We start from the raw sequence: 27,974 nt of genomic DNA, 5'->3' as shown, positions 1-27,974 counted from the left end.
AGGCTATGGTACCGCAGTAAAAAAAAGTAATGCATATTTTTTCAATTTTTTGGCACATATCATCCTGTATCTCCGGAACCGGAAGTCGGATCGGAATAAACACATACACACACATACACACATACACGCACACATACACACACATGCGCACACGCGGGTGGACGCACACACAGGCTGAGTCGAATGGTATATGGCCTCGGTTAAAAAGTCGGTGATTGCATAGCCTTTCTATATGAGATCAAAACTGTTTTTTTTTATGAAAACCAATACAAAAATGCAGATTTTTCAAGACTGGTTAGTAAAATCTTATTTGTCGATTTTGTTAGTCGATGGCCAAAAAACTCATATCGGATCCTGGTTGACGGTAACATTGGTCAAACATTCCGAAACGGAACTTATTGCGATTTTACGGAGACATTGCACATTCATTGACCCTCCAGGACATACTACAATCCGTCGAGTCCACCAGTACCTACCCTCAGACGATATAGCCGAAAGTGGACATTGAAATGAAATTATTTTCTGTCTATAAGTCACCAAAAAACTTTGAGTAGTTCTAATGTTTTAAACACTTATGCACCTGTACCTTAATCCATTCGACGAACCGTTTAAGATTTTTTTCGCTTGGTTATTAAAAAGACTCTTACTGAAAATTTTAGTAACCGTTTGACAGTTTGCAAGACAATCAGAGAACATGGCGCACTCTCTCCAACATATTTCACGACGAAAATTCTTCTATATTGGCTTCCAGTATGTCAATTGGCTTGTAGCTCTTGCAATGCTTCTGGCTGGTCTTCACTCCAGATGCGGTAATTTTGCTTGTTGACGTATCCATTCAAACAACTTCGTCGCTGAACACAACTTTTCGATAAAAAAGTGGATGTTTTAATCTCTTAACCGAGCATGAATTTTGACAATAAAATTCAATAATTTGCAAACGTTGTTCGTTCGCGAGTCGATTCATGATTAAATTATAGACCAAACTGAAAAAGTTTCACAATGACACAAGACACAATTCACGCGTGATCTGTTAAAACCAGTGTTGCCAAAAAGATACCAGCAAAAAAAAATCACCCTTTAAAATATTTTTCTTAGAGTTGGCTTTACGGATCAGATAATCTAAGCCAATAAAAGTTAGAACTTTCGGTATCCGACCGGGTTACAAGTTGCTGAGATGAAAAGCTTTTAAGAACAGATGCAGAGGGTAAAATGCTTAATGCTAATCCCACAATACGCCAATGCGATTGATTTTCAGGTGAAAGGAAACAAGATTGATTTTTTTCGGAATGGACTAAAGCTCGTGCAATTTATTATTAAAATCGTGTTTTATCATACATATTTTAAAAACCCTATGTATTACTTACTATTAACAGAAAAAACACCAAGCATAAACTATTGTCGTAAGAAATGCAGTTACAGTAGTTCTAATTAAAATATTATTAAAATAAAGGATAACATCTAAACGTGTGTATCTTTAGAATACTTAATACGGAAGCATGCTCGTTTTGATTCGAGAAGAATTGAAATAATTACATTATTGTCTACAGCTAATGAATAGCAAACGAAAATTCCCCCAATAAACGTTAAATTTGCGCTTAATCCTGTCGTTCGCGTTTCGCTGAGAAACTTGTTCCATTTCGTAATCACAGCTTTTAATTGAAATACACAAATTGAAATGCTTTTGCTTGTTGCATCTTACTGCACGAACTTATTCTGTCACAAACTTCAACGGTTGATTACGTAATAAGGCATACATATAATTGCACTTGAATAAATTGAACGTTGATTTCCTGTAGTAGTGCCGATCGGACAGACAGACACACACACACACAAGTTAAGTGATTCTGTTTCAAGACTGATCCTTCAGTCGCGACTGATTCCTGCTCATCTCGGTATCGGCTCGGATTCGGTTGAACGCGTCGGTTTTAACAAAGTCTACCGTAGTGTACGGCGTGCGTGCCACCACCGGTGGAGCCAGATTGGGGTTGTTAACGTTCGAAGGGCTACTGCCAGCTTGATGCGCTGGAACTCCGACAGATCCTCCTCCCCCGTAGACTCCGGTCATGCTGGATGGGACAGACTTCTGTGGACTGTTCGAATGGTCCAAATCGAGATACTGCAGACGGTCTTCGTTCTTGCCGGGTGTTCGCGGCGATATACCAGATAGAAGCTGCAATCAAAGAAATTCGAGATGGTTAGACGTTTTCGGATCCAATGTTATTTTTTAACTATCAAAACCAAATATTTCAGTTTCCAGTGTCTGCCGAAAAACGACCTAGTAGATAATTTACATATTTGGTTCATTTTTTGTGCAACTTTGCGTAGGGCAAGTAATTCCGCCATGAACACTGAGATTGTATAAGGAAGATTGGACGGTTGACGTTATTAACTACAGCATATCAAGCATTATCTGCGTCCGAAGCAAATATTTCAATAATCATTTTTCCTATTCCGAACATAAAGCATGAAAGATTGGGTAAGATATGGTGTACAGGTTCTTACTCATGGAATTGCTTTTTTGGCTAATCATTTGCGAGGCAAAACGATCCGCTGACTCACGACGTAAGAAAATTCAAAGCAATAGAACAAAATTGAGGTTATAAATGAGTTAAATTAAAAAAAATCCTGATTGTCTATTTTCGAACGCTCATAAATTGCGTTAAAAGCAGCCACATTTATTTACACATTCAATATGACCTTGGTAGCATGTGAGTATCATAAATTGTTCCTAATAATAATTACTACTGTCACTTCGACTTTTAAGGTCTGAGGACAGAGAGCCACGTGTTGAGTTTTAAATCGACCACGTGGCTTGCTCAATTCACTTTGCGCATCGTATTTCTCTTGTACTCTCTTGTATATGAGCAAACTGGGTTGCCAGCATACATTTTATTATTTTGAAGAGAAGTTTTATCACATTAATCTATCGTATGGGTTGGACATTACATGGATTCAAATGAACAATGAAAAAATATTCAACTTTCACAAAGGTTGAATGTCTGTGTGTTTGGCAGCCTTATCGAGCCAATTTTATTTCTTTCTCCTTTCTCAGAATGCTATCAGGAAACCAAAGCGAAAAAAAAAAGGCGGGTGAGTAATGTCAGAGACATAACTGAATGTCGTTAATACGAAAAAACTGACACGCTCCCATCACTTTTCCGAATATCAGTTAGTTGATTGATTGTATGAATTGTGCAAGCTTTACTCTTTTTCACTAATAGAATTTGAAGCGATACACCTACATTAAAGTACAGATTAGTTACATTAAACAGCTACTATTCTACAACTATATATTCCAAACTTGAAACAATTCCTTTTTAATTTGCTAATATAGGAAGCTAGGTACGACAAATTTGTAGTTTATTTTTATTGAAGCTATGAAGTTCGAAGATATCTGATTCTTCTCGAAATTTCAGTACGAGACAATTGCAATGGCCTGGTCTGAAATGTATCTACGATCTTCGGTATGCAAGAGTGATTCTAATAATAATAATGATAGTAATAATAATAATACAGATTAACCTGTATATATGGCAACCCTGTTTCGCATGGCATATTTTCACACGACCCCATACTAGTATAAAGATGTGTTCAACATCATCACTTTCGCTTTCGCATTGCCGTTCGTAATTGAATGTGTTAGTGACGGTACAAATCTGTTTTTCTACCTGTTTTCGGAGCCATCGTTCTGACGGTGTCTCGTACGTACAGAGTAGCTGCTTTAACTTAAATGACGCTATTTCTCACATCACATTTCCTTTTATACGTGCTAGTGGTAGCACGGTAGGACGTCCCCTTTGTTAGAATTCCTTTCCTATACGCAGAACGGGAAACAGTGAAACGATATAAAAGAGAGAGTTAGCAGAGCGGCAGCCAGTAATACTGAATGGGTCATCGAGCTGCTAACAGCATGTTGTGGAGGAACAATTAAGGGCAAGGTAAAGTCCCGCTCAAACCGTGCTGGTCTGAAGTGCCCAGTTGGCGGCAGAATCCATCGTTTGCCTCGGAAGGGGAACTACGCCGAGCGTGTCAGTGCTGGTGCATCGGTCTATCTGGCGGCAGTGATGGAGTACTTGGTTGCCGAAGTGTTGGAGTTGACCGGTAACGCTGCCCATGACAACGAAAACGAAAATCATCCCTCGCCATCTGCAGCTGGCCATCCGTTGAAAACCCCGTCCTTTTCAGGATGACCACATCACTGTGATAAAGAAATATTTAGAATTGCTTTAAGTTTAGCCAGTTCTGATACGCCTGGAAAGTAGAATGCGCAAATCAAGTGGAAACATTTGTTCTAACAATTTTTGTTTTCGGCCGCATACTAAAGTAATCGCGACAAAAATACATATTGATCTGTGGCAAATCTGTTTCGCACGACATATTTGTAAACTAGTATAAAGATGTGTTCAAAATCATCACTTTCGCTTTCGCATTGCCGTTCGTAATTCAATGTGTTAGTGACGGTGCAAATTATTTTAACTCCCATCTTGATGAATCTTTTGGTAGGAAATATTGAGATCTGAGATGGTTCTCGTGTGTGTCTTGTTTCGGCAATGGGCCTTGCTGGACTTTTTGGCTGCCTTTTTCGGTGTCATTGTGCTGACGGTGTCTCGTGCATTCATATCGGGAAACAATGAGACGACAGGTCCTCGATGTTGCTGTCGTGTGTCTTGTTTCGGGAAGAATTGCTCAGCAAATGATAGGAAAAGTGAACCATTCAACTTTTATATGGATGCTCTTGTATAGATACAGACATCTCGCGTTCTGATTGGCTGGTGCTGTCATGGGTTAAATCAAACAGGTTTTTCAATAGTGTACTATTGAAAAACTTCAATATTGTTGTGATACACGTTCAAGTTGAAGATTTTCGATTCTAATGGTAGTTAGATTATATAAATCCTTCTACAGATCACTGAGCTATGAGCTTTCAAAATACGAGAAAGGCAAACGCGCCATATGAATTATCCTCTTTGATACTCGTTTATACCAAACATTTCAGAAAAGTTTCATTGTGAACTATTTAAGAATATGTCACACAACTGAAAGTTTTATCATAAAATTGTGATCATATTTCCGATGGCATGTAGCAAGAATTATGTTGATTCGTTAGATATAACAGGAGATATTCACGATCAAAAACTTATCACTCTCTCAGAGGGTAAATTTTGAAAAGGCGCCCCATAGTAAAGTAAGTCGTATTCACGACAAAATGGTGGATGCATTGAAACTGACTTTGTTTCACAGAAAAATACAAGACTTTATTTTTACCGCGTTAACATATATGTTTTTATGTACTAATCGCATCTAAACTAAAATTATAACTTTGTCACGGTAGATTTATGATACAAGCCTTCAAAGCCGAGATATCCGATGAACAAGTAGAGGTATGCATTTCCGAGCGTTCCAATTTTCAGCAGTTCTTCAGTCAGAAAAAATACAACACGACCGCTAAACTCAATGAATCATTCTGAAAATTTCACAGAATATTCTCAACTAAATTTCGAATAAGCATGGTCACCAACCAGAAGTTTGTATTGAAAAAAATAACACAATGTTGAAGGAGGACATATTTACGATCAGCACTAGTTTATGGAAATGAGACTCAGAATTAATTTTAAGTTTCTCAGGATCTTCCAAATTTTAATATTCCCAAAAATACTAAATGGAGTTTCAATTCTTTACAAAAATCATTCTTGGCATTGCCATCTAATTAGCAATTATCATATGCACTTTGCATTAACTTGAAAGAAAAATTCCAGTAAAACCTCTTGATTTTGACGTAATTGCTTGTATGGCCCAGTGGATGGTAAACGACTGGACAATCACTAATAATACTGCTGTTGTACCGTTGAATTCCACTATGTCACGTCATTACACTCTCACAAAGTCACTATTTTCACAGTCACTATTTTTCCGAAAGTGTATCAAACGTTATAATACAGATACGTATTTCGGAATGTTATTTACATCCTTCTTCAGAGAGCGAGCTTATCCGAGCGTCTGTTCCCCATAAAGCTATGTCCATTTACGGAATAATAAAACCATCTGTATCTCGGAAAATTTAATGAAAATTTGCACTTTATTCTTGATTCCTCCCATCAAACGCTGCACACCTCCGGAGTCAACTTACTCGGAACATTTGTTCCACATTTTGGTCATCTGAGTTTTAAGCTTCCGCTTTATTATTGCCCAAAATCTCTCGATGGACCGGAACTGCAGGCAGTTGAGTGGATTTATGTTTTTATCGATAAAATCTATGTTATTATCGCGGTACCTACCGGCAGTAGTGATAACTCGCCAAATCTTGCCAAAACTTCACGGAACCTTTATGGACTTTAATGAACGTTAGTACGCGGTTTTTGAAGCATTCTTCCTTGTGTAGCTTCGAGTCCATCGTATTCTTCGTAACGAACACTTTGATCTTTGCTCCGCAGCTGCATATCCCTTGCTAAATCATCAGGTTTTTTTGCATATTTGTCCAAAAAAGCAAACTCAAACTTCGCAAGAACATCTCCTAATACCGTCGTTATGTAGGATGTTTGGCCAGGGAGCTGTCCGAAATTGATTTTGACGTAGGTTTCATCTTTGATGAGCAGACATCATTGGTACTTCAACAAAACCTGCTGGTACGATTTCCGAGTTCGAGTTTTGGTGACGAAACTTTGCTTCAACGTTCTGTTTGGTTGCTTACTGGCTTGAAAACGAGTTTTTCGAGCGGTACTGCGAGCAGCAGCTTATTTCAGGGTGGCAAGTGATTTACCGATTCTATTTTCCCGTTTTTTTTTCGGTTTTCCCGGATTTTCGAGATAAGAATTCCCGGTTTTTGGAAATCGCCAATCAAATCGCCACTGTTTAGTTGTTTTTATATTTTTTAATTCAAACTTTAAACAGATATCCCGTGTTTAAAAACGACCAGCTAAATGAGTATTGAAGTACTTTTCAGGCATCTCGGCGTATAAATAGGAAATATTCATTATTACATGTGCATATAAGAAAAGCACGTAACCGATTACCTATAGTTTTAATACATTTCAATAGTTTAAACCAACCTTAAATGAATAGTAGCACAAATCCTGTGCCACGTGAAAAAGGTGTGCTCCGAAAGCTCTCCTGTATACCAAAAGTTATTTGCGAATATATAAATTGAATTAAATCTATCTAATTCACTGGTGACTCATACGTGATGGTGACTTTGATTCAGATCATCTACCAATAACATTGAAGGTTTCAAATTAAGCATTGATTAGTTCAACTAGTTATATATTCTACCACCTCAGAACTAATCAGTTAGGATACAGATCTCATATCGAAAGCAAAGTAAACCCTGAAATTGTTTTCGAGAAATATCGATACAGACATAAATAATTCAAATTATTACATTATTGAAATTCCAAAAGCTCAAACTAAATTCCATTCTTCTTGTTTCAAGATGACATTACTGAGACAAATTGTGTTGAAACAAGCGCAATCATTAGCATACTTGAAAACATGAAGACTCCTTCGAAAGTTTAATAATTTTAGTTAAAAATTGAGACTTAGCCAACAATTTTGCAAAATCGTTGGACGAGACATGGGGTGTTGGTCCAGTTTCCAATGGAATGTTCAGCATAGAACCTGTATGGGACAATAAGTTGTTTCAACACATTGACTGAAGATTTCGCTCAAAAGCAAAATTTGGTATTGTCTCCTACTTTTCACTTGTTGAAAAAAAAAAAATCATGCTAACAACTGTTACTCATATGTGAGCTAGTAATATTTTCCCCGGTTTTTGGTCGTCAAATGGTGAGATAACTAAGTCCTCACAAGTTTCTATCTCATACCTCCCCGAGCGTCTATGATGACATTTGGTCAATAGAACGGCGTCGACTGGATGCTATCGCCTTCTGCGTTAGTAGCTGAATGAGAGGGTGCGAAATGGCTTGTAGTGAGTTATGAGGTTTTTTTATGCGAATTTTCAGAGCTATGCGGTTTTTTATGCGGTGCGTAAACTCGCATAAAAAAGACTTCAGTTTATATTATTTTATATTATGTTATATCATAGAGAACTGATATCCAACAGACATTCTTGCGTGCAAAGTCGTGTGCAACGGTGTATTTTTAACGGGTTTCACTTGTATGCTTTACACTTTTGAAAAAGTTTGTACTTGCTTGGATGTCTGTTCTCTGAAGTTATATTATATTATATCATGTTATATTAAATTATATTATATTATATTGTAGTATACTGTATTGCATTATATTATATTGTATTATATTATATTATATTATATTATATTAACAGATCGGCTGAAAAGTTCGTATCGTTTCAATGAGAGGGTACCACTAGAATTAAATCCATACCATTTTCAGTTAGTACCAACCTTCAAAAGATACGTGTATAAATTTGACAGCTGTCTGATTATTAGTTTGTGAGATATTGCATTTTGAGCGAAGCTACTTTTGTTATTGTGAAAAAAAATGGAAAAAAAGGAATTTCATGTGTTGATGAAACACTACTTTTTGATGAAAAAAAGTGCCGCCGATACTAAAAAATGGCTTGATGAGTGTTATCCAGACTCTGCACCGGGCGAAGCAGCAATTCGTAAGTGGTTTGCAAAATTTCGTACTGGTCATATGAGCACCGAAGACGATGAACGCAGTGGACGTCCAAAAGAGGCTGTTACCGATGAAAACGTGAAAAAAATCCACAAAATGATTTTCAATGACCGTAAAGTGAAGTTGATCGAGATAGCTGACACCCTAAAGATATCAAAGGAACGTGTTGGACATATTATTCACGAATATTTGGATATGAGAAAGCTTTGTGCAAAATGGGTGCCGCGTGAGCTCACAATCGATCAAAAACAACAACGAATTGATGATTCTGAGCAGTGTTTGGAGCTGTTATATCGAAATAAAACCGATTTTTTTTCGTCGATATATAACAATGGACGAAACATGGCTCCATCACTTCACTCCGGAGTCCAATCGACAGTCGGTTATGGCGTCTGTATTTTGGGATTCGCATGGTATAATTTTCATCGACTACCTTGAAAAGGGAAAAACCATCAACAGTGACTATTATATAGCGTTTGAAGGACGAAATTTCAAAAAAACGGCCTCATTTGAAGAAGAAAAAAGTTTTGTTTCATCAAGACAATGCACCGTGTCACAAGTCGATGAAAACCATGCTGAAATTGAACGAATTGGGCTTCGAATTGCTCCCTCATCCACCGTATTCTCCAGATTTGGCCCCCAGTGACTTTGTCCTGTTCTCAGACCTCAAGAGAATGCTCGCTGGTGAAAAATTTAGAAGCAATGAAGAGGTAATCGCTGAAACTAAGGCCTATTTTGAGGCAAAGGACAAATCGTACTACAAAAATGGTATCGAAAAGTTGGAAGATCGCTATAATCGCTGTATCGCCTCTGATGGCAATTATGTTGAATAATAAAAACGAATTTTGGCAAAAAAATGTGTGTTTCTATTAAACGATACGAACTTTTCAGCCGAACTGTTATATTATATTAATTATATCGACAACGGAGAGGGGCAGGGAGTGCATCAGGATATCTTACAAGTGAATGACTGGATGATGGAGTGGATTGCCAACCTGAGTCACGTGGGGGAAGCTTTGTGTTTCTCCCTGAAGGTCTGAAATGAGTAAGACGCACCCTTCTAACAAACAAACCATCAGGCGGGATTAAGCTGATACAGCGAAATTCTTTATTATATGGCTGGATGTTCTTGCCGGAAGGCGCCGGGTCCTCAAAACCCATTTTGGCCTACTTAACAGCAGTTATGTGAAAGCTATCTGATAGTCAAATTCGGATCTACTGTAAGTCTATCCCCAACTTTTTCCGATTCTCCCGATTTTCCTGATCACTTGCCACCCTGGTATTTTTGTGCAGTTTCATTATCTGATAGCCCAGGACGATGGTTCTCAACACCTTCTGGTTCAGCTTAAAGTCATATGTCTCACTACGACGCTAGCGTTGAGGCACTCGATTTACGCTCTCTCGCTCCCTGAAACGTTTGAGCACATCATACACGGTTGATTTGGCGGTCTTCAACCACGTTGGGTTATCAAAGTTGGTGTGCAGAATTTGTTCTCTCCTCTCGGTTTCCATTTGCAACAATAAGTGATTCCGAATTCTAACTGGACAGAACTTTATTAAGGGCGACTCGAAACAAAGGCTGTTCCCCATGTTAGGGGCGGCTGCTTATTGTCCTTGTGTCAGCGTGGGACTCTAAACAGAGCTGCCACGATGAGATCAAGGGCCGTTTCTTCAATTACAGCGTCATCAACGTGCACTGCCCACATGAGACGAGACCCGATGATGAGAAGGAAACATTCTACGCGCATCTGGAACGAACCCACGACCGGCCGGGATGCAATGTACAGACCTATAATCGGGCTGGAAAGTCTGCACGCGGCAACAAATGACAACCAACAACGATGCGTGAACTTTGCAGCCTCCCGAGGAATGGTAGTTCGAAGCACCTTCTTCCCCCGTAAAGATATCCACAAAACCACCTGGAGACTAGAAGACTGAAAGCCTAGAAGACTCCAATACTTGAAGACTATAAGATTGGAAGACTAGAAAACAGAAGGAAAAAAAGACTGGAATACTAGAAGACAAGAAGATTCAAAGACTAAATGACTAGAAGACTAGAACAGAGGAAGAAAGGACAAGAACACTGGAATATTAGAAGACAAGAAGACTAAAATACTAGAAGACTCCAACACTCGAAGATTGGAAGAATAGAAGACTAGATGACAGGATGAAAAGAAGGCTAAATGACTAGAATACTAGAAGACAAAAAGACTTGAATACTAGAAGACCAGAGGAATAGACTAGATAACCAGCAAACTAGAAAATTAGAGGAATAGATGAGTAGAAGACTAGAAGACTAAAAGTCTAGATGACCAGAATACAGGAAGACTAGAAGTCTAGGCAAGTAGAAAATTAGAAAATCAGAAGACTAGAAAACTAGAAGTCTAGAAGACTATGGAATAGAGGAATAAAAGAAGATTAGAAGACCAGAAAACTGGAAGACTAAAAAACTAGAAGTCTTCAAGACTAAAGATAAGAAAACATGTAACTGAAAGACTAAGAGACAAAAAAAACTAAACGGCTAGAAGAATAAAGAAAGGCTAGAAGATTAGAAGACTAAATAATAGAAGACTGAAAACCTAGAAGACTCCAAGATTCGAATACTAGAAGACAGAAGGAAAAAAAAAAAGACTGGAATACTAGAAGACAAGAAGTCTGATCATCTGATCAACATACGAAAACCAAATCGACCACGTTCTCATCGACGGGCGATTCTTCTCCGAGTACTTCAATGTCCGCACTTATCGCAGTTCCAACATTGATTCTGACTGAAGCGGCAAGCTGAGGAACAACAAAGCAACAGAGCGCTACACTGGATGATTTCTAAGATTTAGTAGGAGGAGATTCTACCGCAGGAATTGATGAAAGGAGTGGTATGTCCCATCTACAAAAAGGGTTATAAGCTTGACTGTTACAACTATCCCACAATCACAGTGATGAACGTAGCCTACAAGGCATTCCCGAAATCCTTTGTCGTCGTCTATCACGATGATTTACATTCAGGACAATGCAAAAAAAAATCCGTAAACATGGAAACAAAACGCTCCATCCTATGCCGTGATGTTTCGATACCAGATATTTACCTGTGTTGTATGCTCCTGTGTGTTGCCGTAGACATTTTCACTGTGATTTTGGAGATTCAATGAAACGGGTCCTCCTTTGCGCCGCATAGAATTCGTGCCAATCTAGGAAAGGAAGAGATAATACGCCACTGTAGTTGTAGTCGGAAAGACGGAAAATCAAACCAAACAATCAACAAACCTGGGGTGTTGTTGGCTTCCTTGTTCTGTCTACTGTTGGAGGTGGATTTTTTAGGGTTCCAGGAGTACCAGGAGCAGTAGGAGCTCCCTCCCTTTGGTTAGCTTGTTTCACGCAGAGTGTAATGCTTTCGATCGATTTCGTTATATCAACAGTTGATTTTGGTTTTAAATTACGATTGATGGCTGGAGCATCTCCCTAAAAGAAACACACGTTCCATTAATGTCGGTATTGAAAAAATCTTCAAATATTTAATAGTCAAACCTGTTCGCTGAAATCAAAGCGGAACACATTACCCTCAACTCGCTGAGGGGCAGCATTGCTATAGCAATGGGGACGGATGCGACCCAGGGTACCGTGTTGACTGCTTACGTCACTCGCCAGATTTGGAGTGCTGGAAGCTACCAAATCGCACTGATTCAGAGGTGACAGTAATTCGGCATCCGATAAATGCATGCTACTTCCGCCGGTGTACTGACCCGGTTGATGCGACCGAGGAATATCGTAGAACTGTTCAACGCACTGAAATTACAAAATTTGCTATAACCATAAGTATGTTGATACTACCAAATCAAACGCTTACTGAATTTGCATCTCTCGGTCCTATCGCTGGAGATGCGTTCTCGGTATCCGATGACTGAATTTCCTTGTGTCTAAAATAAAACGGTTTGTAAGAAAATCATGTCCCACATATTAGGATATAAAAGCTTACTTTTCGATACTGTCCAGAATGAGACTGGTCCTTTTCGGTGGACGCGGGGGAGCAGCAGCAGCAGCAGTCACAGCAGTACTTGATTTTTGGTCATCATGAGAAACTTTGGCAAAACGTTGAACGTACGTCCAACCGATAGCATCATTTTCGATCGAACTGTCCGATGGTCTGGTACTACGATCTCGGGTACCGGTTCCCTCGGTAGCCGGTGCCGTCCATTCATCATCCGTAAACACACTCTCCGAATCCGATGGACTGGATTTCCCACTGCAAGGTGGTTTCACACTTGAACTATTTCCCTGAACAGTACCGCTTAAATTGTTTCGCTTTGGTGAGTACGGTTGTTCGTTGTTGATAAGATTGAAACCGATGTTGGTGTGACTTCGTGGAGTGTCATAGAACCGGGGATCAAGCGAGTTCAGTGGAGTAATCGGCGAGTGCAACATGGGACTACCGGAGAAGCATTCACTGATCGGGATGTACGGTCCGGAGGAATTACTCAGTGCCGGTGATGGTTGTTCGGAACCGTTCTTGTAACCAAGCGTACGCTCGTTCAATTTCAAATTTTCCGGTATTTTCTTCCCGGCACTAACTGCAACCGGGGAAACAATTGTGTGATCCGTGCTGAGCGATTGGGTTCGCGTATGGTTAATCATTGATGTGTGCCCTGTTGTGCCTTTCTCTTGGGAGGACGGTTTTCCACGTAACGATTGAGAACGTTCAATAGTTGCTGTACTCATCAGTGATTCCGAGTGGTTATTTCTGCAAAAAAAAAAAAAATAAAACAATTCGCATTCATTTATAATGATTCAAATTTCCCTACCTGAACGTTTGGCTTTGGCTCAGCTTAGCCTCACAGATTATCGTCTCTCTGTTGCTATATTCCGATCCATGGAAATTCATCTCCTCCTCATTTTGGTAAGTCCCGTACGGATTGTAAACCGATTGTCTCGGTTGCGATTGTAGCTGTTGTTGTGTGCCATGTTCCTGAGAATCTCCGGTCGCCGAATGATGCAGCAAAGTGATTTCCGTGTCGTTAGAAATATCCTGCTGATCTGTGCTAGAAGAATTCACGGCCGGCGCAACGGCATTAACCTGATCCGCAATGTTAACGGCATCGGCCATATTGATCGCTCCGATATTGTAGTAGGGCCGCTCGTCAGTTGTTTGTGTTTCCTGCAGGTTGCAAACCTGACAGATACAATTAACCCAACCTCGCATATCTTCTTCACTGTCGGCTGCTAGATAGTATGTTCTGGTTGGAGTTTTTACATCAAACATATGAGCGTACTTCTCCTTCTGTCTATCCAGCCGCAATCCAGCGTCCACCTGTTCGCATTGATCTAGGTCGATTGATCCCTTCAATTTCCGGCACTTGCGATCCGTGTAATACTCCAGGAAGAACTGTCCCGGAAATTCACCCTGCTTGAGTGTGAACCAACGCCTTCGCCATCGCTGAAAACGAAACACAACATGAAGAGGAACCGTTTTTAATTAAGTGCAGCGGAAAGCAGCGGGTGGTGGAACATTAAATTATTACGAATAAATAGGTTAAAGCCACAGTAACGGAAGGAGGACGCGCGGTAATCGTCAAGTGGACGCCATAATCCGACATCCGTTAAAGGAAGTCTACTAGAAACTTGTCTCGACGCATTGCGACGGTGGGTTGTCGTGTTGTGAATAAATTAAAAATCAAGTATATAATCATCACCAACTCGTCGTGTTCGTCGTAAAGTAGCTGCCCGTAATGCTGAGAATAGATCGATTGTTTAATGCAGGCGAGCTTCTCGCTTGGCCAACAATGTTAGATAGTACCTTATGCTTAAGTAATTTAGGTTTTTCTATGAATCGAATTTCTTTGATGAGCGCAAACAAGTGGCCGTGAAGAAAGTTTGAAAAGAAATCTGCAACTATTGAACTGTCCATACTCGCATATCAGTCCCATATGAGTTCTGGCCAGTTTTGAGTTAGCCTGACAGAAAACGTCTATTTTTACGTAACTTTCAGAAAATGCAAAAATCGAAAAAATATCAAGTCCAATATGGAAAGTACTCGCATATCTGTCCCACGCATTGAAAATCACGTTTTGCTAACTAAAAATTGTACAGGTTGCATTTTTTATGGTCACTGTACTAATATTTAGCGCTGGCAGTGTATGCAAATATTCAAATAATGTTAAATAAACTATCTTTGAATCGATCTTTGTGTATAGCCGGTACGATAATTCTTCTTTGATATTTTGCGTTTCGATCCCAGTTCCTCGCCAAAATAGCTTCCTTCAGAATCAAACGCATTGCTCCCATTTATACTTACAATTTCAACCATCTGAAATAACAACTTTAGGAAAAGTTTCAACTCTTTTATCAGAACTTTGACCAAAATCAACGGTAGGCATATGCGAATATTTCAAATTGGAAGTATCTCGAACGCACTGTGCTGAACGAGAGGTTTCAGAATATTTTTCTCGGGTCTTGGTGGCATTGAAACTTACCATGTCAAGACTTGACATGATATCACAAGCTTAATTCTATCGAACGATTAAAAGTTCCACACGAATGTTGCCACGTGCGAAAGAAGCATGGCATGCTAAGAAGGGACCGGTATGCGAGTATCCTTTCGTTCATTAACAAAAGTTCTCGCATTTGAGTTCCGTCTTATTGCGTAAGAGATTGTATATAAACGAATAACAAAAAATGTAATATTTCATTCCAGATGAAAAGTTTATAATGTAATCCATGTAAGGTGACGGCTCCCTATTTCATCTCATTTGTAGGGACGTCCTCAAAAACCAGATTTAGCCATTAAAATCACTATAATTATTTCATATTTCTGCCTATTCGCCTTGCTCCACATTGAGAATTGATTCACATTTGTTGGAAATCAAACTAGTATTCAAAAACCCGCTAAAAGCACTTCTGATATGGTCACTACTCTGCTTCTAATTTCATCTCAATGGATTTTTATTCATCCTATCGTTGATCCTTTATTCATCCTATAAATTAGCAATGGCGACAGCAATCAAAACACAATATTGCACTATTACACTCTCAGGTTCAAAATGTCAGAATTCTTCTTAAAAAGAGCCTAATGCCAACTATGAGACAACACACAATATTTTTAGAACTAGCTTAGAATCATTTCGACGTTTTAAAATTTTTGGGTCGTTTTCGTTACCTTTCGTTTTAAATTTAAAATTTCACTGTAAACTTAATAAAAGTAAACTTTATAAAAAAAAAAACAAAAAGGAACTGTAACTATTTCGGCCTTCTAAAACAAATTCAGGGTACAGATTTTATACAGATTTCCTAAATTTAATACAGATTTGTACAGGTTAAAAAAAAGTGAGAAGTAAAAAAATAGACTTTTCTCTCTAAGGGAAGGTGGTCGGTTGCCGGCACCCCATCGTAACTTTTGACGGAAAACAGATAGCGTCATTCCGACAAATGTCATGTGTGTGTGTAATAGCAGCATGTTCTTTTTGTGCCAAATACCGAAGCAAGACGCTTGTACTTTTTGCTGCGCTCAAAACAAATTGAATTGCTGGAAAACCCGACTTTCGAACGGAGCCTCGGAGACCCATAGTGTTATATACCATTCGACTCAGTTTGACGAGATCGGAAAATGTCTGTGTGTGCACTTTTCGAAGACATTTTTACCGCTCAATTTTCTCAGAGATGGCTGAACCGATTTTAACAAACTTGGGCTCGTTTGAAAGCTACTGTCGGGCCATTGATCAAGTTCGAAGATCAAATGGTTGTGACTTTTGGTTCCAGATATACGATGGTATATGTGACGTAACCGACAAAACACGTTGATTTTTACCGCTCTTACTTATATAAGGGTGCCAATATTTCGGGATCACCTCTAATTTCGTAAAGCGCTAGTGTTAAAAAGTTTAAGCACCTCGAAAAATGTCCCCATGCAAATCAACTTTCTGGGACTGAAACAAGTCCCAAAGTCCCAAAAAGTCGATTTTTTCAAAAAAAAAATTTTTTTTTGAGATGACACTAAATCTCGACGTTTCATGCAATTCTAAGCCTTTTGGCATCAAATTTTTTTTTTCGATTTCGACAATTTCATGTATTCCCCCCTATGATGATTTTTCAAGATATATGAAAATTCCACTAAGTGGTCTGAGAAGGGTTTTTTAGATTAGCATCACTGTTCTCATACAAATAGGCAACGCAAATGTCAAGCACTAGTTTGGAAAAATGATGCTGACTGTGTGACATAAACACTGAAGTATGCTTTTGTGAACTACTCGAATCAATCTGAATTAATTGGTGTCAAAATTAGTATCTGAAATTTTTTAATAAAAGTATGAAATATATTTTCATGAGACTGTTATGAAAGAAGAAAAAAGCATTATCACACCACTAGGTGGATTAAGAAGGGATTTTTATAGTATCATAAATTGAAGAGCGTTAATCGTAAGATTGAATATTTATGAAGTGAAATCGATCAGTATATATATATATATATATATATATATATATATATATATATATATATATATATATATATATATATATATATATATATATATATATATATATATATATATATATATATATATATATATATATATATATATATATATATATATATATATATATATATATATATATATATATATATATATATATATATATATATATATATATATATATATATATATATATATATATATATATATATATATATATATATATTTCAATTCCTCGAAGAATCCATTTTATTAGTGAAAACAGATAGAGCAGCAGGGCTTGCAAATTGAAGCAACGAATATTAACAAAAGGGTTTCACCATCTGTGCTATTCACACACATTCGTATGTCAGGCAGAATTCACAGCGCAACCCAAGCAAGGAGAGCTGCTTCGTTCGTTCATTAGTTCATGAATATACCCGCTTGCTGAGACCTCTGCTTCATGAGGTTAGCATTTGATGAATGGTTCTCATATTGTAGATGCCTACGAGGAAACTAGATTCATAACTTTTAGTTCCGATGAATATTGATTTAAAGAACATTACTTTTAATGTTTCTAGGATATATACACAGTGTAAATTCCCAAGAAACAAATTGATTGTTTTGAAAATGGGCTCAAATGCAAAATTTCTGCAATAAAATGTTTAAAGTATGTTTGAAATGTGATAAAATTTGGTCTTGGAATGCGAACATCATGTTCAAAAATGGTTTCTGTAAACCTACACTGTTAAAACACCGTAAACTTCGCGTCTTGTAGCACGCCGTGAAGCAAGGCCTTCTTTCTTGTACAATACTAACGAGAGCGAACCCTTCATTTCATCACATTTCAACACATTCATGTGTTAACTGAGCTCTCAGCACAGGCAATTTACTAGACAAGGGAATTGGTCTGCTCAGTAGCATATACTCTCACGCATCCAGTTTCTCTCTAATATAGGTCTCTCATTCAGCAATGTCAAGCAAAGTTTTCACAGCAGATGTTTTTTTTGTTGCTTCGTTCGTTTGAGGATTCACAATACAAGCCCTGTAAGAGCAGACATAGACTTGTTATATAAAGCAATATATATTTTCTATGAAAATATCTGGCATCTCTGTGCAAAGCCGATGAAACACACACACGTAACAGCGTTATGTTGACATATAGCGGAATTAAACCAATGCTACTAGATTTGCCGCAATGGTTATTTCATTAGTATTCAACACGCTCTTTCTGATAATGTTCGGAACCGGAACGGTTTTATTGAAATTCAAATATCAATAATATAATTAAACTAATGTCACGGATACCAAAAAAATACTTGTTGATAATGTGAAGAAGAAAAGAAACTTTTGTTTGTAACATTATGAGAAAACTTGGCAACTTTGCGAAACCAAATGAGATGAAAACAAAGCGCAATCAAGTGAACTAAGTGAAAAACTTTCATCTCATATTTTTGAAGACTTTTATTGCTTGTCGGGAAATTTAATCGTTATTTAAACAATTGGCAAGCGAACATTACTAATTATGAAGTCATCCAGCATTCAATAGCAGTGTAATTGTTTGAAATAGTGATCATGTTTTGAGACGAATCGATTAAAGCTTGCTTCATTTAGAATTGGAATAAACTTTTGCTCATATTGTGGCGCTCCTGGTGGACGGATTTGGAAGTTCTTGGCGCCCACGTGTCGGAAATTTCGTCAGCTCCACGTATGATTTTTGACATTCCGCAAATCGACTGTACTTTTTAAGCAATCAACATGGAAGCCGAAAGAAGGGAAAAAATTGTGCACAGTTATTTAGAAAATCCATTGTGGTCTGCATCTAGGCTAGTTAGCTGAAATTGCCCAGAAATACCGTATGGCGCGTTATCAAACGGTATAAGGAAACTTTGACGACGATTCGGAAATCTCAAGCCAATCGTCGGAGTGGAACTGTCGACCGAAAACTGCGTGGTAAGATTTTGAAGCCGATTAAGAGGAATCCTAATCTGTCGGACCGTGATTTGGCCAGAAAATTCGGTGCTGCCCATAGTACCGTGAGGAGAACTCGACTCCGGGAAGGAATCGGACCATAAAACAGAATAGTGTGGTCTAAATTCGGACTCGGAATCTATATGACCAGGTGCTGACCAAGTTTGACGGGTGTCTTCTGATGGACGATGAAACCTATGTCAAGGCTGACTTCGGGCAAATCCCAGGCAAAAATTTTACTTGCAAACGGCTCGGGGAGATGTTCCAGCCAAATCTAAATTTGTTTTTGCCAACACATTTGCAAGAAAATGTATGATTTGGTAGGGCATTTGGAGCTGTGGCAAAAAAACGAAAGTTTTCGTTACAAATAAGACAATGACATCGGAACTATACCAAAAAGAGTATCTCCAAAAACGAGTTTTACCGTTCATTCGATCCCACGACCATCCCGTAATGTTTTGGCCAGATTTGGCAAGCTGTCATTACAGCAAAGTCGTTCAAGAATGGTATGCAGAGAAAGGGGTCCAGTTTGTTCCGAAAAACCTTAACCCACCCAACTGCCCCCAGTTCCGTAAAAGCAAAGTCCTGGCATTACATTCCTTTTGTGGAATTTGGCCTTTCTGTTTCAACAGACTTCGCAGCTGATTCTTAGTGTACAGAATCATTGCATGGCTAGTACTATGGATCCTACTGACACTAAGAATCCTTCCAGGTCGGGGCTCGAACATACGACAACTGGCTTGTAAGACCAGCGTCCTATGCATTGAACAGCCAACCCGGGACGGCCCCCATTTCCGTCCTATTGAGCAATCATGAAGAGGAGGCTCAAGGCAAAGAGAAAGGTTGTCAAAGACATCAATCAGCTGACGACCTAGTGGAATAAGATAGCTAAAACGATGGACGAAGAAGGTGTGCGCCGCCTAATGAGCCGTGTTACAAGAAAAATTCGAGAATTCCTTCGAAACCGTGACGAAAAAGATCCTGAATTCAATAATAAATAACTGAAATACAGGCAATTGTCTTTGTTCCAATTTTATCTGAAGCAAGCTTTAGTAGATATTCAGAAACATGACGAACTGTAAATTTTGAGACGAAAATGTGTTCTAAATTGAAAAGTAATTTTGTTCTAAATGAAAATCGATCACCGAAAAATTTAAAACCATTTCACTCAATGGGAAAGTGTGACAATACCTTAAATAATCATTTTAAAACATTTCACAGTTTGATTCAGGTACGTTGTTAGATATGATTTATATTCAAAGTAATGATATGAAGGGATGAGATGAAAATAGGAGCTCAGATGAAATAGGGAGCCGCTACCCTATGTGATTCAAAAGTATCACGAATTATTACTGAAATATGTATTCATCCTTTTCTAAATTTGTCGATTTTCAATATTGGACTGAAATTCCCTTTAAAAAAGAATCGAAAAGTTCGAATAACTCTTCAACTTCAAAACGTAACCACATGCCACCTTCTGCAAAATGATGGTTTCAAATGAGCAATACAAGTGTCTCATACATCATTTTTTCGAGAAATGGTAAATAGAGAAACTACAGCCGACAATATATTTTTCGCTTAAAAATTTGAATTAATTTATTACCACAAAGATTAGTTCGATTCAGTTTTAACAATTGGGAGCCTAACATATAGTGTAATGCCGTTTTTCCGAACTAGTATGCCATAGCATTGCTAACTTTTGCTTGAATATTTTCAGTGAATACCCGAAAAAATTCAAAATTTTAACAAATGTGACGAAAGCACAATTGATTATCTTCCCTTCAAAATCCAGAGCTTCTTTCCCTAAGGACATCACACAAGCGATCCATGAAATGAAATTTCATATTTTTTCTTCACCCCCTCCACCAGCGATTATTTCAATACGTTTTGTCACAAAATTTCAATCGATTGTTCTTCATGATGGTATTTAACCTTTTTCTTTATATTTTGGTATGGTAATAAAGAAAGTAAAAAATGATACACAGTATAAAAATATAATTGACCGAAAATTATGTTTTGAAATCTGTTTATCAGAAAAATATTTTGGTTAAACTATAATAGTAATAATAATAATTACAAAATAACTTCTTATTTATTGGCCAAACAAATAAACTCAAAGTGCTACTTTATCTAATCTAGCTTCCAAACCAAACTTTCATACCAAACTGATTTTTGTTCCATACAGTTAGTGCAAAATATTTATATGAGAAACCCCATACCTTCTTTTAGGAACACGTCGTTGGTCAATTTGCAATATTAGGAGTATATTATTAAAAAGAATCCTGCCTCATATTAACAATTTTAATTAACACGAGATCATTAATATCAGATAACTCGATTTCATGTTGATAGGTGAATCGATCAATCAACTGGTTTACATTTTGCTCTTTGGTATTGCTGTATGAGTGATAAGAGCAATTCCAGAAATGCTTAGCAGATCATCAGACTCGACCTTCTCCGATTTGGATGAAGCTTTGCACATGGCTTCAGTATGGCAAACCAAAAGTTTTGAACCGATAGAGAGGTCAATCCGACTCACGACTGATTTTTAAAAAGGGTGTATGTATTTTTGCATTTCACAAAAATTGCCTTTTTCATGTCGTTGTAACTCGGAAACCGTTAATTGTACAAAAATGGCATTCAGAAAGTAGTTGTAGAAAATCGATTGGGCACACTAAAAAAAATATACACTGAAAAAAATATAAATATATAAAAAATATAAATAAAAAAAGCATGGTTTTAATTTTTTTAAAGCTGTTATTAAAATCTACAGATTGATGGCTATCCCATCCGTGCCTTTTGAGAAATGAAGAAGTTAAAGCTAAAATAGTTTACGGGTCTCGTTGTAATTCGGAAACCGTTCATCGTACAAAAATGGCGTCCAGGAACAAGTTGTAGGGAATCAATGCTTTGATTTTGATTTTTTTTCTCAATAATTTCAAAATGAACTAAAAAAATTAAATTAAAAAAATATCTTTATTCATGTACATGTAATAATTGTAGATATAACAAGCAAATAAACAATTGATGGAAATATAAAAAATGGTGTTATAATTAAATATCCAAGTATCTCAAGAACAGCTACTTTTAGAAGAAAGGATATCATGAACAAATTTATTGACTTTAACCTATAGAATAAAATTCTACTGTTTAAATGATTATCTTTCAACGAGAACTTGAAATTTCAAATATATCTGTAAATTGTTTTACCTGAACTTTTTCATTTTTCAAAAGGCACGAATGGGATAGCCATCAATCTGTAGGCTTTAATAACAGCTTCAAAATAAAAATTATCAAAAAAAATTAAAACCATGTTTTTTTTTATTTAACTTTTTCGGATTATTTTGTAATTATTGAGAAAAAAAAATTTTTTTTCGGTGTATATTTTTTTTAGAGTGCCCAATCGATTCCCTAAAACTCCTTTCTGAACACCATTTTTGTACAATTAACGGTTTCCGAGTTACAACGATTTGGAAAAGGCAATTTTTGTGAAATGCAAAAATACATACGCCCTTTTTAAGAATCAGTCGTGAGTCGGATCTCAATCGATTCAAAACTTATGGTTTACCATACTGAAGCCATGTGCAAAGTTTCATCCAAATCGGAGGTCGATTTTGATTTTGTCACTTTTTCGTTTACTCATTCCTGGAATTGCTCTTAAGTCACAAATATCATAACTGGAAAACCTTAGGTTCCATCAATACATTTAAATTTAAATTGACGTATGATAAAAATCTCACTTTCAAGAATCACATAGTAATCCAGACAACGTATTAGATGTTAATATTTTCAATATTATATTTGAAGACAATAATTGTTTTTTTCTGTTTATAACAGAGAAAAAATATTGTCTTCAAATGTCTATTATAAATGTATCAATTGCAAAGAATTATTATTGTTTGAGACATGAGATGATATATGAATTTAAAAAAAATCCTTCGAACCGGATTTGAACCAGTGACCTATGGATTACTGCAAACTTCCCTACTAGGGCATCCAAAGACGCTCTTGTTTGTTCAACTACAGTCCACCGCTCTACCAACTGAGCTATCGAAGGTGACTTGTTGGGGTTTGCTTGAAACCGTAATAAAAGCCAATCGGAGGGTGATTCGAGAAACAAAAAAATAAATAGCATTTATTCCAACACCGCTACCGACAGACTGGTTTCATTTACGGTTGGGAAGGGGAGGGGGACTTCAAACCAAAACAAAACAAAACCAAACGGTTGATGATAGGTAATGTTGCTGGGTGTGGTGTGCTGATATGCAGAGACAAAGAGAGCACGAGTATAAGAAAATGAATGAAACTTGGCGGTGGGGTTTCGAGCTTTCGGTCGATTCGTTGCTACTACGTAATGGCCCCGAACGAGAATTTCTGTTTCCGTTCAATGCTCAACGTGGGTTTGCACCATCGATGCATTCGATAGCAGAAGTATTTTATTCAGATTTTCAATTTCAATTACTCATCTTTCATATTAGCTTAAGACTGCGAGGTGAAGTCGCTTGTTTGTTGTTATTCTCTTATTCGACCAGATTACAGATCTTATGACTTGCAATTGTACCTTTATTCATCGCATTAGTCGAGGAACCACATTCATTTTATATTAGTATTTGATCTATATTTCTATTATTTTATTTAACCATTTCCTACTGGTCCTTTCGATTTCTGTTGAATTATTTGGGCCAATGCATTGAACGGCGATAACAGATTCCATTTTTACTAATGCTCAACTAAGTTCAGATGGAATGAACGGGATAACGTCAGGTTCATATTTTCAAACCAATAATTAGTGGTACGAATTGCATTAGTGAAAGTTTGTGTGTTTGAATGAAACTGATAGGAGAACTGATAGCAGCTTGTGTAAGTTTATGTTTTGAGTTTTTTTCCTTTCTCGTCTCAAGCACGAGCATTCTAAACCTTGTTTGTTTACTTTGCCACAGTGATTCATTTCCAAGAACCGGCAAATAGTCGTCGTCGCCGTTATAAACATTTTCTGCTGGGTGTGTCATCAGTGCATATGGGTAATCTACGACTCACGAAAAGTTAGCTTGCCTTTGGTTGAAAGGCTGTTTTGTTTTGGTTTTATTATGATATTCTATATGAGAAAGGAAAAAACTCCAAACTATATCCCGACCAAACATCACTCGAGACGATAACATCGAAATAGAGTGAAAGGAAAATGTGAACCGTTCACAATCGTTGATCTTCGTCTTAAAAATATAACGTTAAACTTTGTAACAAACATGGACCAAAGTTTTTACTCAGAGCCAATATTCATCGAATCGTGCGATTTTCGCATATGCTGCAACACTTCTTTCATGATTACCGGAATGACACATCAGTAGTCGTCTTTCGACATAACAGTTCTTTTCTAACCAAAACAAGGGTTTTCAAATATGCAAAACATCAGTCTCATGTTTGCTCTAGAGTTTCGAATAACATTCAATCGCGGTGTTGTGTGCTTCTGAAACCACATTCGAACTGTTCTCGGTTATTGTAAAGAAAGGTGTGGGGGTTTGAAAAGAGCAGCCGACCACAAGTCATGTTATGGACAAAGAAATTGGATACTATTTAATTGATTGTCAAGCGGTAGGTTCTTGTGAATTGAACATTTTTACGGACATCATAGTATGACAAAATCAAACGTAGGTACTGTACAATCACAAAAAGTGAGTAGGTACTGTACAATCATTTACCAGGAAAATAACCGAAAATTTGAAACATGCACTAGCTGACATCAACTACCAGAACAAATCGTGTTTCGAGGATATCGATCTTTTCATTTGAGATTTGAACTGTTTTAACTACATAGGGAGAGTACATCTGAAATCATTTTAAATGAGTGAATTTGTTCTATGCAAAACTCATCAAAATTTCCTTCTGTCGTCGGCTGAAACAAATGTTTGTTTTGGTGCTCTTTTGTTCAGTATACATTTGTATTTATTGGATTATTTATGATTTAGCATTTACTGGGTGGAGTGAAAAGTGATCTTCTTGGGAATGAAAAGTTTTGTTTTAATTACATTTTATTTGACTAGCGGATCTCTGCACACTTCGTAGCGCAATAATGCAAAAAAATCAAAACTACTTTCAATCAGTTTTATTGATAATTGAAAAAAGTCATTTTAATGCTCTATGAAAGTGTTTCCCAACCTTTTCTTTATCGCGGACAACAGTTTGTGAATAGTTGCTCTATGATCTATGATTCCATCTTTTTTTGTAAAAATAAATTGTGCCAGTACTTCCTATACTTGTTTCCCTCATTTCTGTACTTGGTTTTGTACTTTCTGCACTTGTTCCTGTACCTTCTTTATTTTTTCCTGAACTTAGCTTCTGTACTTGTTCCTTTTATTTCTGTACCTGTAGCTGTCCCTGTGAATTTCTCACAACTCAAAAATTATCTTTGGATGGAAATTATTTCGAATACTCTTGAATTAAAATAATCGAACGACCCTCATGATTGCTCGCGATCAGTGATGTAGAATGGTAGAATGTTCTGTAAAAATGAATTATCTGACAATTGTTTTTTATTCGATCTTAACATTTTTCCCCAAATCAGGTACACACGTACACTCTTTAAATCAGTTTTTTCCTGCTCTTAAAAGTCCCAAATGATTCAAGCAAAATACAATCAAAATCAGTTTGACGGTTTATGAGCAAGTGTATTTCACGGCCCTTAAAAAATTTACAGTCTGATAATGATCGTTGCTGTGTGGAATTTCCCAAGAGAGAATCGCAAGTTGACAATTATCGCAGAATATCGAATCGATGGTTCGACTTGATAATTCTCATACTAGGTTGCAATATTTCAAAACCCTTGTGTGGAGAATTCACATACATTTTCATAGACACAACTTATACAAAGGTTATATGCACATAGTTAGAATAACCGGCAATAGTAAAATGATTCTATCGCAATTATCAACTGCCTGTATATAATCGGATCGCGAAACGAAAATAAGCGACCGTTTGTTGCTTCAGAGAGGATCCCCACAGCAGCGTGCTAACAGTTTGATTCTCAGAAATGTCATCGAGAGAAATTCGCTCTCGCACTGGTGTCGATTCTATGTTAAATGAGCCATGTCGGGCAGTGGCGTCTCGTCCTCATGTGCACCTCGTGCACTGCACAACCGATTGAATTGAAGGAATGAACTGGGTCCCCAACCCCATCCAAATTTAATTTTTTTCTTCTAATCTTTATTCGATGAAAGCAGGTTGGATCACACCGCAATTGCGTATATTTACGCACGTCTCATATATATCAGACATTAAATTTCAAGTATTTCTTGGCGCTGTGTTAGTGTCTTTTCGGTGCACATGAGCTACTGCACAGATTCAAGAAGAGAAAAAATTACTCAGCTCAGCTCTGAGATTTGTTTGTTTAATCAAAAATCCCGTCCGAAAGTATATCGTTATCTCATTGTATTGAAAACCCCAGGGGAACCTCCATTCCTCAATCTTAAGGTTTCACTTACAACGGACTGTTACATCTGCTATCATACCACATAAGCAGTGCACAACTAGTCAATTTTGTCACGAGACGCCACTGATGTAACGTTTGAATCCATTTGATGTATACATTGCATTGAGGTTGGGCAGGTCGATGGAAAGGCAATCTTCCTGAGTTCTGGACTAAACACATAGAAACTTTTTTTCCTGTAAACTGCTACCACCAGACAGAGAACTTTGGTATAGGTTAAGTACACACAATGGAGAAAAAATACTTTTCAAAAGCAAATAATGTTTGTGTTCAAATTTTGTGAAAGGGGTTAGAAGTTAGCTAGCTTTGCCAACAGCTGACATTTTTGGAGTCAACTTGTGCTTTAGCTAACATTACACTTGGCAGCATATCAGAGACTCTTTTCGTTTACTTCTTTTTTCAATACTATAATTCCTATTACTTCTTCAGCACATTTTGAAATATTATGGATTTCATATTATATATCGCATATTATGTAAATATTCTTAATTTTACTATAATTGCCTTCACATAGTTTATAGTCAAAACTAATGCATATAATCAAACAATACCACCTGGCAATTTGTACCAGTCGATTGATTATCATCTCAACTTCGTAAGAGAAATGATCATGCTAGTAATCTTAAAACGATTGAAAAGGTTGTTCCAGGTTGTTGCTTTGCATAGCAGACTTTACGATGGATAATACAAAAATGCTAAAATAATTTCTTTAAAAAAAAGCTGAGCAAATTGAAACACAAAAACATTCTGTGACTTCACCATATGCAGATTCTTTTCTTCCAGCGAGCAAATATTTATATCTGCGGGAAATATAATAATCACAAAACGCTGTAAAAGAAGTGACTCACCGCTCGCCAGATTCGCTTAGTCGGAGGCGATTTGATCAGCCAACCTTCGTGATAGACCTCCTTATTCGTCGTCATCTGGTTTGCGGCTGCTACTGATGCTGTTGAGGCACTGTTATCTCTTTCTTCACTCTTGTTTGTTCCTCACTTCCTGTTTCACCCTGCCACTTTGCGGGTTGCACTCTATTCGAGAATAAGCAGAGTTTACTGCAGTCTCCGCTGCGACTAAAGCATAGAAAAATTCAAAACCTTCCGGGAGTTCCTTCTGAATTCTGTATTTTTTAGATTCGATCGGTGGATTCCTCTTCACTTCCCTTAGCTATGAACACGTACATTTATATCATTTACTAAAACAGCACATAAGACAACTTTCGCAATAACATATTTTCTTAATTTTGTTCAAAACAAGATAAGGCACGTTCGTACTCCGTCTTGTTCAGCAAACACAAGCAGACTGGACTCGATTTCTACATTTCCGAGCAACAAAACATACAAATTTAGCTTATAGCGACATAAATCAAACCGATTGAGCACACAAAATGAAAAACAAATCCTGAAACGTTAACTTTTAACCGGAACAAACCCGGAAAATGCTCCCATCGGAAAGAGGATCCGAACAAGTGAATGCGAAGATGGCGATCAGATTTTGTG

The 27,974-nt window shown here is 37.4% G+C and overlaps 1 protein-coding gene and 1 non-coding gene across 2 annotated transcripts; both read right to left on the bottom strand.

Moving 5' to 3' along the window:
- Nucleotides 1–1,303: 1,303 nt before the first annotated feature.
- On the bottom strand, nucleotides 1,304–27,974 carry LOC131435856 (protein daughter of sevenless). Its single transcript, XM_058604093.1, has 9 exons — nucleotides 27,573–27,974; nucleotides 27,327–27,506; nucleotides 13,386–14,017; nucleotides 12,563–13,324; nucleotides 12,434–12,503; nucleotides 12,115–12,372; nucleotides 11,854–12,048; nucleotides 11,676–11,777; nucleotides 1,304–2,170 (listed from the first exon to the last, which is right to left on the bottom strand). The coding sequence occupies exons 2-9, from the start codon at nucleotides 27,399–27,401 to the stop codon at nucleotides 1,850–1,852; spliced, it is 2,415 nt and encodes an 804-aa protein (XP_058460076.1). The 5' UTR covers nucleotides 27,402–27,506; nucleotides 27,573–27,974; the 3' UTR covers nucleotides 1,304–1,849.
- On the bottom strand, nucleotides 22,933–23,055 carry Trnay-gua (transfer RNA tyrosine (anticodon GUA)). The gene is made up of 2 exons: nucleotides 23,019–23,055; nucleotides 22,933–22,968 (listed from the first exon to the last, which is right to left on the bottom strand). It is a non-coding gene; the product is annotated as a tRNA-Tyr (tRNA).

The sequence above is a fragment of the Malaya genurostris genome, chromosome 3 (assembly GCF_030247185.1).
Source record: "Malaya genurostris strain Urasoe2022 chromosome 3, Malgen_1.1, whole genome shotgun sequence".
Lineage (NCBI taxonomy): Eukaryota > Metazoa > Arthropoda > Insecta > Diptera > Culicidae > Malaya > Malaya genurostris.
This window is presented reverse-complemented; position numbering and strand designations above follow the sequence as displayed.